The 14451-nt window shown below is 35.6% G+C and overlaps 1 protein-coding gene across 2 annotated transcripts in view; it reads left to right on the top strand.

Annotated features, from left to right (window-relative positions):
- The window catches only part of LOC132098006 (netrin-G2-like), a 63737-nt gene that overhangs the window by 35793 nt on the left and 13493 nt on the right, over nucleotides 1–14451 (top strand). For both annotated transcript variants that reach the window (XM_059504081.1, XM_059504080.1), the window contains exons 4-5: nucleotides 4471–4643; nucleotides 4995–5018. In XM_059504081.1, the coding sequence (XP_059360064.1) occupies nucleotides 4471–4643; nucleotides 4995–5018 (197 nt within the window). The remainder of the gene's footprint in view (nucleotides 1–4470; nucleotides 4644–4994; nucleotides 5019–14451) is intronic.

Genomic DNA, 14451 nt, shown 5'->3' with positions numbered 1-14451 from the left:
CTCACCTCACACCCTAGAAAAAGATGCTGCTACTTCGCCCCCCTGCCGAGGTCCAGGATGCCTCCTGCTGTTCCCCTGCAACCTGCAGCGAGACTGACTGATTGTGCTAGAAACACACCGAGGCTGTTTTATCAGCCCATCTAACCACATAATGCCAGCGTTTTAATAAGAGCAAAACAGCCTTGCCCTCTCTGTCCTGAACAGTGGCACAAATGACTTCTTCTGTCCTTAGTTTTTAATCACAACTTTTACTGTCTACATAGCACTTTTTTTGGTGAGTTGTCAATAATTTAGAATATTCATGATGATGAGGAACGCATACCAATCTGCAAGCTAGCGCCTGTATCGTTTGCAGTTTTCACACTCACTATCCATGCACATTTACAAAACGCCAGCAGGCATTTATTCAGCTGTCAAACCAGACAGATTTCTTTTTTGCGTTGTTTTTACCAAGGGCTTGCATCACTTCGAGTGCTGTTTTTTCGCGGGGCGTTAGATTCCCACAGCTGCCCTGCATTAGTCGGCGATGTGACTTTGCCGCTTTTATCTGGCAACTTTTGTTTAAGGTCAATTCCTGATTTAACACTACGTTTAACTGTGCTGAATGCACCTTCATTAGGTGTTGCTTTGACACTTTCATTCGTGTGTTAACTCTCAAAACACACTTTTTATACACTCGCAAGCTTAATTACCACACTAAAGATTTATGAAAGTGTGTATGTATATTGCTAACTTATGTCATTTTTATTTTCTGAAACATCATGAACATTTTCATGTGTGTCTTTTACTTCATTTCAAAAGATTTATTGTACAGAATTCTGTGGTGAAAATTGCCTTTTTGGACTTGCTAATTCTAAATGTATAGATTTTTTTGTACACAGGAATACATACACACAAAAACAGATACACACAATTATATAATATTTGCATTCTTTTTTGCTGCATTACAGGAAAAAATGATGTTACAATAATAATTAGTAATATTTACTGTACCTTGATTTTTCTTCATGCATCAGATTTCTCCAGTTTCATTTCAAGAATACTCTTCTCTGAGGTGGTTTTCTCCTGTAACCAAGTACAGAAAAAAAAACATTATTATAAAATGATAATTATTGTAAAACATTTGATTTAAATAGTTTACAGTAGTGAAATGTTTTATGATTTTGATTACTTTGTTTAGCATCATTTTTAAGAATGTAATAATACTTTTACTTTCATATTTTAAGATAAGTCTGGGATGAGTAAAACAAAATCCATACATAAAAGGAAATTGAAAAGTAGAATAAATTACCGTACAAAGTTTGGGAAGAGTTTTTGAAAGAAGTGTCTAAGGCTGCATTTATCTGATCAGTAGATGAACAGTAAAATTGTGAAATATTATTACAATTAAAAAAGCTGTTTTTTGTTTTAATACAACTGGTATAAATGTAATTTATCCCTGTGATCCAAAGCTGAATTTTCCAATCTTTAATGACACATGATCCTTCAGAAATCAGTGTAATATGCTGATTTAGTGCTCAACAAACATTTATTATTACTAAAAAGTTGTTGTTTTTTTGAACATAACAGTGTCCATAGATAAAGCAACACCCAAATATGCAACCCAAGCAAAATGAACACTGTATCTGTATCTGCTCACGGTGCACTACAGTACATTACACAGAGACTCATTCTCATCCGTTTTTCATCGCTCCTCACAGGGTGGGTCCTAATTCCAACCTGGACATAAGAGAATTGTAAAGCACACACCCTGGATTTGGTCAGAAATTGATATGGGACATTGCTGTGCTTTAATTGATTAACACTGGCTTCAGATCCTGCGCTGCCTCTCAAAAGTAGAGAGGTCTCCCTTAAGGCGAGAATCCCTGCAATGAAGTGGTCCACTGCTGATTAATTTGTCATGATAGGAGCTTGATGGGCACTTGGTCTTGGAGAAACAGCCGAATGAAAGAGTGTGTGATTGACGTTGGGTTTTAATTATGACTTAGAGGCCTCCAGAGGGTGGTAGAAGTCTAGTTTCCTCAGGCTTTTGAAAAACAGACCTAATTAAAGTAAATGAAATTGAGTAAATTACACTCTGTCAAAGAAGCTGAAAACAGATAGCTGTTGTGCGCATGTGGATGAGGGCCAGTGACACTTACTTGTCCGTCCTATTAAAAATGAAATAAAAAAAAACCTACAAAAAAAACCATAAAATAAATATATTATATTTATTTGATATATTTTTACTTAATTTTATATAAATAAATTGTATTTTTGTAACGTTCATTCTCAATCCAAAGTTAGTAAAGTGTTTTGCACTAATGCCCTAATTTATTGCAATATATACAGTGTATATATATATATATATATATATATATATATATATATATATAGATATACTGTAGATATATATAGATATGTATATAGGAATAGCTTTAATCTTGCAGAGCATTTTATTCCAGAGTTTTGTACTATATGTTGGCAAATCACGCCTTTTTTTCAAGGGAATCTTCAGAGGGCGAGGTATGACCTCATTATACGGCAATACAAGATTCGGTTATGGGGTGTCCGCATGGAAATATATAGGTCAGCTTCATAAATATTTCATGCAAATGGGTAGCTGTTTGCTTTAGTGAGGATGAAAAAAAATCTGATGCATTGGGATTTACACACTCATTTGATTACAGCGATTGTAATTGCAAAAGTCGTCATTTCCATACTAACCTGCTTTCCACCCCAGACCTTTAATCTCAGCTATCCTTAAACTCGGCTGTCAGATAGCCAGAGCATTCCTCATAAACTCAAAGGAGGGAAGCGACATTTTGTGGAGCACTGCAGATTTTTCTTATAAAGCCAACGATAAGGAGAGACAAGGCGAGGCCATCTCAATATCCCCCATTTATTCTCATTACTAGCGATAATCATTACTCTCTCTCTCTCTCTCTCTCTCTCTCTCTCGTTGGTTCCATCTTTCTTGAGGTATTCCCTTCCACCCAGTAGACGACTGCTATATTTGGAGTAGAGCAGACGGATGCTGTTTACTGTCCCCAAAGATCCCAGAGTTTTATTTCCAACATCAGAGACAACCAGAATCAAACTCTCCCGCATCTACAACAAACACAGGCAGTGCTTAAAAACATGGGGCATGAGAAGAGTCTTGATAATGATGAAAGATTAGAAACATTGAGGAAAGTCAAAAAGATACATACAGAAAAAAAAATCTTTAAGCGAATATGACTCTCTCCCCACTTGTTTTTATTAGAGAATAAATTTTTGTCATGTTTATTCATTTTTACTATTTCTACTTAGCTTTAATTTATTTTTATTTGAGTTGTGATAATTTAATCTTTCAACTTAAATTAGAAATGTTTACCTTTTTAAGTTTGTTTTTCATTCAATATTTATATTTATTTCAGTTCTGAGTTATTAAAAACTTTAACTAAATTACAAAATTTACTATAACAACACTGGTATATTTTCTTACTTGATTTATAGACTTAAAACAAGTTTTAAAAAATATATGACAATGCATTGACAAAACAAACTTATATTAACGACATATACTCGACATCAGTGTTATTTTAGTGTCATGTACTATTTAAAAATGATGAATATTTGATTTTTTTATATTTTACACTTTAAAATAAGATTTTTGGTAATTTTGTAATTAAAATTTGTATTTAGCTTTGTATTTTTTATACATCAACTTGACTGAAAAAAGTTTACTTTTACAAAGTTTTTCGTATATTTTATTTCAGCTTGAATTGTGAATTAGCAAAAACATTTATTTGAAATTTTTAATAGCTTCAAGATTCAAGATTTTTATTCGTCACATACACAATTATATAGAGCATATATAACCAGCAGTGAAATGTGAGTTTTACAGTAACACTGCACTGTACTGGCAGATTTTGTCACATCAATTTGTTTAGACTTAAGTAAATAATAATATAAATGCATAATAATAGTAATAATAATAATAATACATAAATGCCAGTGCATGAAGACGATGTACACTCATTTTAACAATCTATTAATAGGACCCCTTAGTCCTATATCTAACACAGAGTTGATTTTCAAGTAGATTTTTCTTGTATGAACTTTAAAAACAATTTAACTTCATGCAAGTTAGTACAGTGACTTTGGGAAATGAGATTTTCTCCACAACAGCCATGAGAAGCAACATAACCAGCATTGTACTGGTAAGCCCCGCCCACAGTGAAATCTCACTGTACACACAACAACCCAAATGTAAAGATCTGTAGAATCCTCAGTATTCCCTACAGGTACTGTTTCAGCCATGCGCTACGATGTCTGGCTCCACTAATTAGCCTAGCTGATTTCTTGAGCCGAGCAGCTGAGCTAATGAGTTACCTTGGGTGACCTTAACAAATAAAAGGTGGGAATTGTCCTCGATGGTGCAGCTTTCGCCCTTGCCTGTGGCTGCGATGTAACAAGTGTGCTAATTGGTGTTCCCTGTTTTCACAGGTGTAAGTGTAACCTCCACGCCGGTCAGTGCTCCCTTCGTGACGGGACCCTTCAGTGCGACTGCGAGCACAACACCACTGGACAAGACTGCTCGGCCTGTGAGAGAGGATTCAAAGCCAAGTCCTGGAAGCCTGGCTCCTTCCTTCCCACCCCGAACGGCTCCCCGAATATTTGTACGAATTATGCACCTGCTGTATTCAGACACGCGCACACACCTGAGGGGAAGCTATGATTTACGTACAGTGTAGAAAACCGGGGCATCTTCACTCGCTAAGGAAAGCAGAGTAGCACAAAGCTTTCAAGTAAACTTCACAATAAAAAGAAGACTAGGAGAAATATACAGTTCATCGCTACTGTACGTTCACTTTGTGCAAAAGCGAGGCAGGTTGCTGTATTTTTTAACTCTTAGGTGTGCTCCAGAGAGGTAGAGGAATAAATAAAACAAACCCACAGGAGTGTTTTGGAAAATAAATAAAGAGTAAAAGTCTCTCATTTGTTTTATCTTCCTCTCTTTCTGTTTGCAGGTGAGGCGTCGGGAACGTCTGACAGTAAGTGGCATGCTAATGGAATGCGCTGACGGTCGTTTTCATGTTTTCGCTACTGCTGCCATCACTCTTTTTGGCCTCTTTATTTCATGTCGTTAGCAAGACGTCGGTTCTGATCCATCCCTTCACTGTCACTGTGAACTCTGATGGTGTGATGCATTTTTCCACAGTTTTCTACTTCATAAATGTTTCATGTGATGTAAGACGCAAACATTCTAACGCTGGCTAGTGATCTATGAGGGTGCGCTCAAGGTTATAAGAAATTTCAGCGAGGTTCTGCCCATTTGTGGTGGTCTAATGCTGTTTTGTTGGAAATCTGAGGTGATGACTGATCTCAAGAGAAACATAGAGTAATCATTTTCCTCAAGAATATTCTTCAGGGTGCACTTTTATACTTTTTTCCAGCTTAAAGGTGAAACATTTACATTTTTAGTGACACTAGTGGCTCATATATTACTAAGTTTTGCATCTGAAGAAATCTGTGGTACTTTTGAAAAATGTTTCAAATGGATTAGATGAACAATCTAGTCATATCAGCTGCATAAAAGCTGTTTAATTAGATAAGAAAGTTCTCTTCTCTTGGTGGTGACCATAGTGAGATCATGTGACCATTTAAATACTGCAAACATCATCTCAGTAAACGATTTTTACGACACATTCATATGTGGAAAACGTGTGATAAATGTGACCCTTGACCACAAATCCAGTCTTAAGTCGCACAAGTACATTTGTACAATACAGGTATAGGTCATATAGGTCATTAGGATATTAAGTAAAGATCATGTTCCATGAAGATATTTTGTAAAAACTTGATTCATGATTAGTAATAATCATTGCTAAGAACTTCATTTGTACAACTTTAAAGTGCAATTTTCTCAATAATTAGATTTTTTTGCACCCTCAGATTCAAAAAGGCAAAATATTGTCCTATCCTGACAAACCTTACATCAATAAAAACTTATTTATTCAGCTTTCAGCTTTGATGTACAGTATGGTTTGTTAGGATAAGACAATATTTGGCAATCTGGAATCTGAGGTTGCAAAAAAAATCTAAATACTTAGAAAATCACCTTTAAAGTTGTCTAAATTAAGTTCTTAGCAATGCATATTACTAATCAAAATCTAGGTTTTGATATATTGAAGGTAGGAAATTTACAAAATATTTTCATGGAACATGATCTTTACTTAAAGTTCTAATGATTTTTGTCATAAAAGAAAAATCTATAATTTTGACCCATACAATGTTTTTTTTGGCTATTGCTCAAGATATACCTCCGTGACTTAAGAACGGTTTTCTCGTCCAGGATCACAAATGTGCTTGTGAACAGGGTATATGCCAATGTTGTCTGTAACCAAAAACATTTGCTTTTGCATGATACTGCAACAAAACCAGTACTGTAAGTTTCATTATCAGTATCAATTCAAAGACTAGAAAAATTTACCTTCAATCGTTTGCCAACTGAAAAAACAGGCTATAATGTTGTTCTTCATTTCCAGTTCCAACACTAGCAGTTACACTTGACCCTGACACTGTACCAATGTCCATAACACCACCCACAGTCCAACTGACCTCAGACTCAACAACAGCCGCCACAGGTTCAATCCAGCTGATCACAGGAACCCAGACTCGGGGTACATCAGTGTCTGTAAACATGAGCTAGTTTAAAGTCCAAAGAGTAGTGCAGTTTGTCACGTAATGGTATGTAGATTCAAATAGTTTTGTCTTGTAGTAGTCGAGCTGTGTTCAGTAGATGAGCTCTTTAGATAAAATAGAAGAACATAAAAGAAATGCATAAAAGAACCAAAAAGTATCTTGGTATTACAGTGCATTTTTGGTCATGTACTATGTTAATACCATGGTATTCTGAGGAAATATTATAGAGAACCATGTAAATTACATAGTACATGGATGTATGGGTAGTTGACAAATGGACATGGAAATTAACATAAAGCTTTTCACTACCCTTCAAAAAGTTTGAGATCATTAAAGCAACAAGGTGTATATAAGTTATACACCTTATATAAATTAAAGTATGTAATATGTAATATGTAAATTCATAACCAGTTCTTTTTGGAAACAAACACACTTAGATAAGTCCAATATTTTATACTGTATATATTGACAATTTACAATATTTATGGCATATTGCAAAACAACAACTATGTTATTGAAACTGCTAAAATTGCTTTATTTTTATGGTCAAAATCTCTTTCCTGTCCAACAAATTAATGAAAATATAAGAGAAAATGGCCTTTAGAGAAATTACAAGTTATGTCAACTGCCAATACACCACAAATACAGGCAGGCAGTATTATTACCATTTGAAACTGTAACTGTACTGTAGTGCTTTTGGGTCTTGAGAAGCTTTTCTTCCCAACCTCTGACCAATGAAAAACACTCACTGGAGAGAGAGCAATTTATCACAGTGTGTGTCAGGCCATGGACTCTCCCTCTCCCTCAGGGTCCCGCTGCCTGCCACCAAACACACATTAATACATTATTTCACTCAAAATAATATGTTGAAATATCTCCATAATTCAATATTATTAGGGCCTGTCAGGATGGCCTGATTTTGGAGTTTGTGATGTCATTTTTTTCAATCAGTGCCAAGCTGAAAATATTTAATAACCCTCCCTGGAAAGAACTGGGATTGTTTGGGGTCGGGGAAAATAACCATCCATAGCATGCAATGCAGATTTTGCAAGTTCTGTCAGCATTTGTCCACAAAAAGTAGTTTTATGTATGCTTAATGATGTGTGAGAGAGGTTTTCCCCCGAGCCTAAGGTGTGATGCCCCTTTTAAAATAGACATTGCTTGTGCTGTTACAGGAAGAAACTGTCCTGTACTAAAAGTTTCATGAGCACTTCTAATATATTAAGATCCTGGGAATCTTAATATTCTTAAATTTGTGGTTCAATAACGTATTGAACAGAGATGTGTCACTGCATTCATTCATCCCACTGAATAATGGAGCACTCTGACACTCGCCAAGGACATAGCTGAAATCTGAATAGTCCGATTATGAAACTCGAGTCATATTTTTTATTTGCATGAAAAACATTTGGATTCCAGTTAGTCTCAGCCTTAAACACATACCATTCGCAGACTGTCTAAAGTATACTGCAGACAAAACTAGCAACAGCCAGATAAATGCCAAGTTCTGATGGCTGGATGATATGTAACTTCTGTGAGGGTGCACAGGTTTTTCTCAGTTAGCTTGGAAACGGCTGGAAAAAGTTTTAAATGAGTAGTTTATTGTATCAATGACATTAAAATTAAAAATATATTGTTTGAGGCAATTATTACAGGGCTCCCATGCGCATGGCAAATCTCAGGAAATACATTTCTTACTGAAATACACATACAGTACATACGAACATAATACATTTTTGTTGATGCTATATATATATATATATAGGTATATATGCCTTATGATATATTATTACAATACAATACAAACTATGATACTTTTTTCCCGCCTGGATTCTTTGATGAACAGAATGAATGCACTTCTTTAAAATAGAAATCATTTGCAACATTAATAAATGTCTTTAGTGTCACTTTTAATCAATTTTATGCATACTTGCTGAATCAAAGTATAAAAAAATAAAAAAATAAATTGTAAATGGTAAATCACAAATAATTGAAAAAGCCATTTAAATTCAGTCTGTGTGTGAGAATGCATTAGTTAGTCACATATAAAAAGACATCAAAAATCGAACTGTATAAATCCACTTTGTTTACTTTTTATGTCTCTGAAACAATCAGTGTGTATTACTTTACACTTCATTGAATGCCAATCTATTAGTTGTGGAATGTATGACTGATTTCAGATTTACCCACCTGTAAACATCAATATAAAAAAATGAATTTTTTTATTTTTTGTTCATTTTACAAGCCCTCTAATCTAGTCAGCAGTTAGTGACCAGAATAAATTAGGATGTGGATGCAACTCTTGTTGAAATCTAATTGCTCCAGTAGCAGTGACCTCTGCACTCAGAAAGGTTATCAGCATATGCCCTTCAGGGGCAAATCAAGACATCATTACCAAAATGATCTCCAAACAGTCCTGGGATTGAACCCTTCTGCTATCCAGTATCATTTGTTATTTTATTTTTATTACATTTTACTCTTGAGTAAAATATGGAAGCACCGTTTATTCTATTCCTCTTTCCTGGATAGAGTGTTTGAAAGCTCTCACTGTCCTAAAGGAGAAGACAGAGAGGAAAACAGAGTGAATGAAATAGAGAAAGACTGAGCAGGAATTTAGAGGAAATGGATGATGAATGTTTATTAATCTTTTGGGCCTCCCATCACACTAAAAATAACCCTCATGCATTTATCAAGCAAGGGCAATGTTTTTGCACATCTTCATGCCCAAGTGTCTAAAGCAGTGCATGGGGAGAAGCATTTTGAAGATTTAGTGAGCAACTGTACGTAATAAAGGTGACATTTTTAATAATTACTGCAAGGAACTGGCTCTGTTCCAAACCCAAGTGAACTTCCTCGCTGTCTACAGCCTACATAGGGGCCTGCCTTCTGAGACAGCATGCTAACTGAAATAGAAGCTCATCTGTGACTGAATGAAACAGACAGTAAATTAATGGGCCATACAAACAGCACTCCTTAAAGCAACTGAATATAGTATTGTCAACAGTTAAGTGAGTGAAGCTCACTGTCGTAATTCATGTGGATAGCTGTACATATGTATTTGGTTTTGCCGTAAAAATGTGCCCTTTTCACAGAACTTTGTACCCACTCAACAAACTCACATACTGCCAGAACATATACATTTCTGGAAACAGTTATTCTTAATTAGAAGTCTTATTAGAAGTCAGTTTACCATCAGAATGATTTTGAAACAGGTATTACAAGGTAAAAAAAAAATACTGTTGCTTTAAGTCAAACACTCATATATGGTATGAGAAGACAGAACATTAGTAAAAAATGCATGGCAGAAATTGTAACTCATTATGGTGTGATGGAATGGAAGCCCCACCTTCAATTTGAATGACCCAATCACTTTGTCAGTTTGCATATTCTAGAATATACATGCACATCACTGGACCAAACTGAAAAATATTTTTTTTTATTTTATTTCAATTTATTTTTGAGCTAGTTTAAATAAAATTTAAAAAAGGAGAGAAAAAAGGAAAAGGTAAAAATATCTAATAAATCTAAATGTGTTGTACACTTCAATAGCATCAACAATAAATTAACTATAAAATATGACAGTGTTACTGGCTACTCTGAAATGATAATACACTATTGAAATTCAACCTTGGAAAACCGTTTTGGAGGTTCTGGTCTTTCCTGGTTCAGGTACATAAAAGACTTTGATTTACGTTTTCTTGTTAGTTTCATTCTTGTGATTGTGAAACTCTAACAAGCACAAATATAGCACTCAAATATGATGTAAAATAGACTACTTTTTAGATTTACTATTTTTAGCCATGCTTTTTGCATTAAAAAAATAAGTATATTTATAAATCAACATTTCTCACACTAAGTCCACCATCCTGGATAGATTGTCACAGTGCATTTTGTCATTGCTTCCCTTGTGAAGCATACATTCTGCTTTAGAATCTGGCCAAAACACATTTTCTTAGAAGGCAGCACACTCATCCTGCCTACCTTCTGGAACAGCAGGAGTGCATTTATGATGCCTTAAACAATCAGCTTACTAGACTCTGGAACAGAGCCATTAATTCACAAGATTGCAAGCCTGCTTTTTTTAAAAAACATTCTTTCTTTGTTTCTCTCTGTCGTTCTAATGTGACCAGAGACTGAGAGCGGTCTGAAGTAGATCGGGCCACTCTGTGCCTGCTCTTTTGGTTCTGGTCTGGTTCTGTGGCAGATGGTGGTTGGGGGGAGGTGACGTGAGAAATCTGCCTGTGCTCCAGCTCTCACGTTAACCCCCCGTGGCCATATGCCTGCCCTCCTGTTTCCCGTTCCCTGCTCATCGGCCCTGTAGCGAGCACCGAGCTCTCTCTCACACAGGCACAGAAACAATCTTTGTCTAGAAAGCATGAGTGCACTGTGAGAGACGTATTCAATTAGTAACCTGCTAAAAGGCACTGGATGATAATTCCACTCTGGATGCATCAACTGATCATTTTGTGTGAATGAATGGACATGCATGTTAAAAAAACCTGTTGTAAAAGATGTTGAATAAACAGTCCATCTAACACCATCAAGACCAATATTAAAATAAAATGCACAGTTGTTACCACAGAAAAGATATACTGACTCCTGAAACCTTTTTTTCAATAATTTTACTCATCTGCCACAATAATGAATTCCTTATGTCTTCATATCTTCATTTTTGAGCTTTTTATATCATACAGTTAACTTGACTGACTGATCTATTACATAGCTTTTTTTAGCACCCAGTAATTTAGTTTTTTTGTAAATATTTTTGACCCACTTTGTGACAGATTTTCTTTCTTCTTCGGGAAGTCTGTTAAATAATGAATAAACAATGATATGTAAATGTGGTCAGTCATTCAGTTATGTTCACCCAAAAATCTAAATTCTGTCAACATTTACCCTCATAGTGTTTGAAACCTTTTAAAACATTTTCAACTGTTCATTGGATCAGATATTATAACCATGGCTTTGCATAAATATCCTGATGGAAGGAAATTTTGCATTGCATTAGGGTGTAAAAGAGTAAATACTACAAAGTCTTTTATTTTCCATGATATGTCCCCCTTTATATAAACCAGTTTGTATAATTGCGAAAATGCAACTGATCTCAAAGAACATGAAGCCCTGTGTGAATCTCTCACTGAATTATTAGAGACAGACTGAGACATAAATGATTTTCAGCCACGACACTCAGACAACACTAAATAAAACATATATCGGTAATACAGGCCATTTTTCATTAGCAAACCATATAAATACAATAAACCCATTGAATTAGAAAACAGTGTCTTCAGCCATGCTTTAATTATGAAAGACTGGGGAGGGACACGACTTTAATAAAACATCAGCATGCCTGAGAGCAGGAAGTATCGGCCTGCTGTGGTGCTCACTGTGGGCTGCCTACACTGAATCCCAAAGCTCCCATCAGCACCGACTCAGTGTAAGCTGACATGGTCATTCCTCTTCCAGAGGGAAGACACCTGCTCCCACTGAGACAGCCAGACAACAGCAAACAAGCTAACATGCATGAGATGCCAACTGCCACGTTCCATATTTGACATACAGTACTCAGTACACTGGCATAGACAGAGATGATTAGTCAGATGTGACTTTAAGTAGGCTAGGGTGTTTTTAGTTGATTTCGTGTACACGTGAGTTCATAAACAAGTTTGTATGTGCAAACATTCATCAAAAGTACCATGGTAAAACAGTAGTGTTTGAATGCTACCATGACAACATGATCTCGGTAATCAAACCTCACGTCTGATTTTAGCATGTGTAAATTTTTGTGTGTCTGGATAGACACACAAAGTGTCATATTGACATTTGAAATTTCAGAGCTTCAGAGATGTTATAAATCCTCAGAATGCTTTACATAATTTTTTTTATAATTACTAATCAAGGTTAATGCTCCTTTACTTATGGCCAATAATAAATAAAACAATAATAATATTAAAATAAAAATAGAATACATATAATATAAATTATGTTTATATATAATATAATATATAGGTCTAAAAATACATACATCTGATATTTTTAAAACTTTTCTTATATTATTAACACTAAATTAGATAAAAAATGAATATACAAATTATACAAATAAATATTAACAAAATAACAAGTTACCTGTTATATTAATATTGTTATTGTTATATTATTCGGAGTATGTATACTATATACATACTGTCACAATCCGTTCCCTGCTCACCACCAGAGGTTGCCACACAAGCCACTCAAACATTCACCCTGGACTCCATTTCCTAAGATCCCCTCTGATTACACACTCAACTGTTTCCAATAACCCGGACACTATGGCTGCATCCAAAAACTTAGACAGCTGAACATTTTGGCCTCACTGCCGTATGAGGCAATGACTTTGCAGGCAGCGTTTTTGCACGAAGGCACCTCATTAAACTGATTTCGGACAGGCTTCTGAAGCAGAGTAACAGTTTAATAATCTACAGAAAAATATAGAGAGCTTTGGTGATAACTAAGTGAATATTCCACTACTGCAATATTAATTTCTTGCTAGAAATTACATCCAAAGTGGAAAACGTTGCTCAAAAACATACCTGGAGCAACTGACCACCGACTGCAACTTTCAGACACCATCTTTATTTTTAGCTTAACTGTCACAGAATGGAATGCACAGGATTGTGGGATATCAAAGGCAGCGAAGGACACATCTACGGTGCCTTCAAAAATCTGTCCCGATGAAGGCATCTCAGGAGACAGGAACTGAAGCTAACATTGAATTTGGATGTGCCTTGATGCCTCCCTACCTTGGAATGCGTCCTCCGAAGGTAGCATTTTTCTGTTTTCGGATGCAGCCTATAAAGGTTGCACTCATTCACACACAGGTGCTCAGTATTGTTTAGCCTAGCTACCTTACCAAGTGCTTCCTAGTTTCCTGTTTCCCAGTCTTGTTCCTTGCCTGTTTATCTCTCCTCTGATAGTTTGCTGCCTGCCTTGATCTTTTGCCTGTTTTTGGATTTTTCTCTTGCCTTGCCCTCTGGACTCTGTTTGCTAGTGTATGACCTTTGCCTGTCTGACTTTGCTCAGTTTTTGATTAAAAGCTGCAGTTGGATCCGACCTTGCCTACTAGACCCTTATTGTTACACACACACATATATATATATATAATATACACACACATATACATACACACAAACTACACACATACACGTGCGTGTGTATTTTACTAATATAATAACATAAATACATAAAACACTAAACAACAATAGATTAAAGTGTTAAATAACATTAATATAAAATTGTTATTAAAATGAATATCAAAATTGTGTTCTTAAAGATTGACCTCTACGTTGGCAAAAGTAATATCCAAATGCATGCACAATTAAATATTCCGTTTTGATTTAAACCAATAAATCTGTGTATAAAAAGGTGCGCAAACTGTATGTATAAAAAATCTACGAATACAAATGAGATCACCTTGACCATGATGGAAATACCACATTTTTGTTAATGTTTGCAGTATAAGCACATAAATTGATGAGTTTTTATGACCGACTGATGTCATGTGTAAACCCATACCTCATCAAAATCGTGCTCATTCAAGTTCTTCTTTAGTGCTTGTCCCCTTTAGTGCTGTGGACTGCAGTAAAGTGTCTTTTGCGGTGCCCTTTATTTGTGGTCAGTGAATAGCTGAGATCAGGCTAATTGAGGCTCTGATGGGCAATACTGTCGTGGTATTTGATCCCTGCACTGGCGGGCTCATTCTTCTGTCCGCTGACTAGACACGGCTACCTCCAGTGACACATG

The sequence above is a fragment of the Carassius carassius genome, chromosome 21 (assembly GCF_963082965.1).
Source record: "Carassius carassius chromosome 21, fCarCar2.1, whole genome shotgun sequence".
Classification (NCBI taxonomy): domain Eukaryota; kingdom Metazoa; phylum Chordata; class Actinopteri; order Cypriniformes; family Cyprinidae; genus Carassius; species Carassius carassius.
The sequence above is the reverse complement of the archived record's forward strand: the minus strand, read 5'-3'. Positions and strand labels throughout refer to the sequence as shown.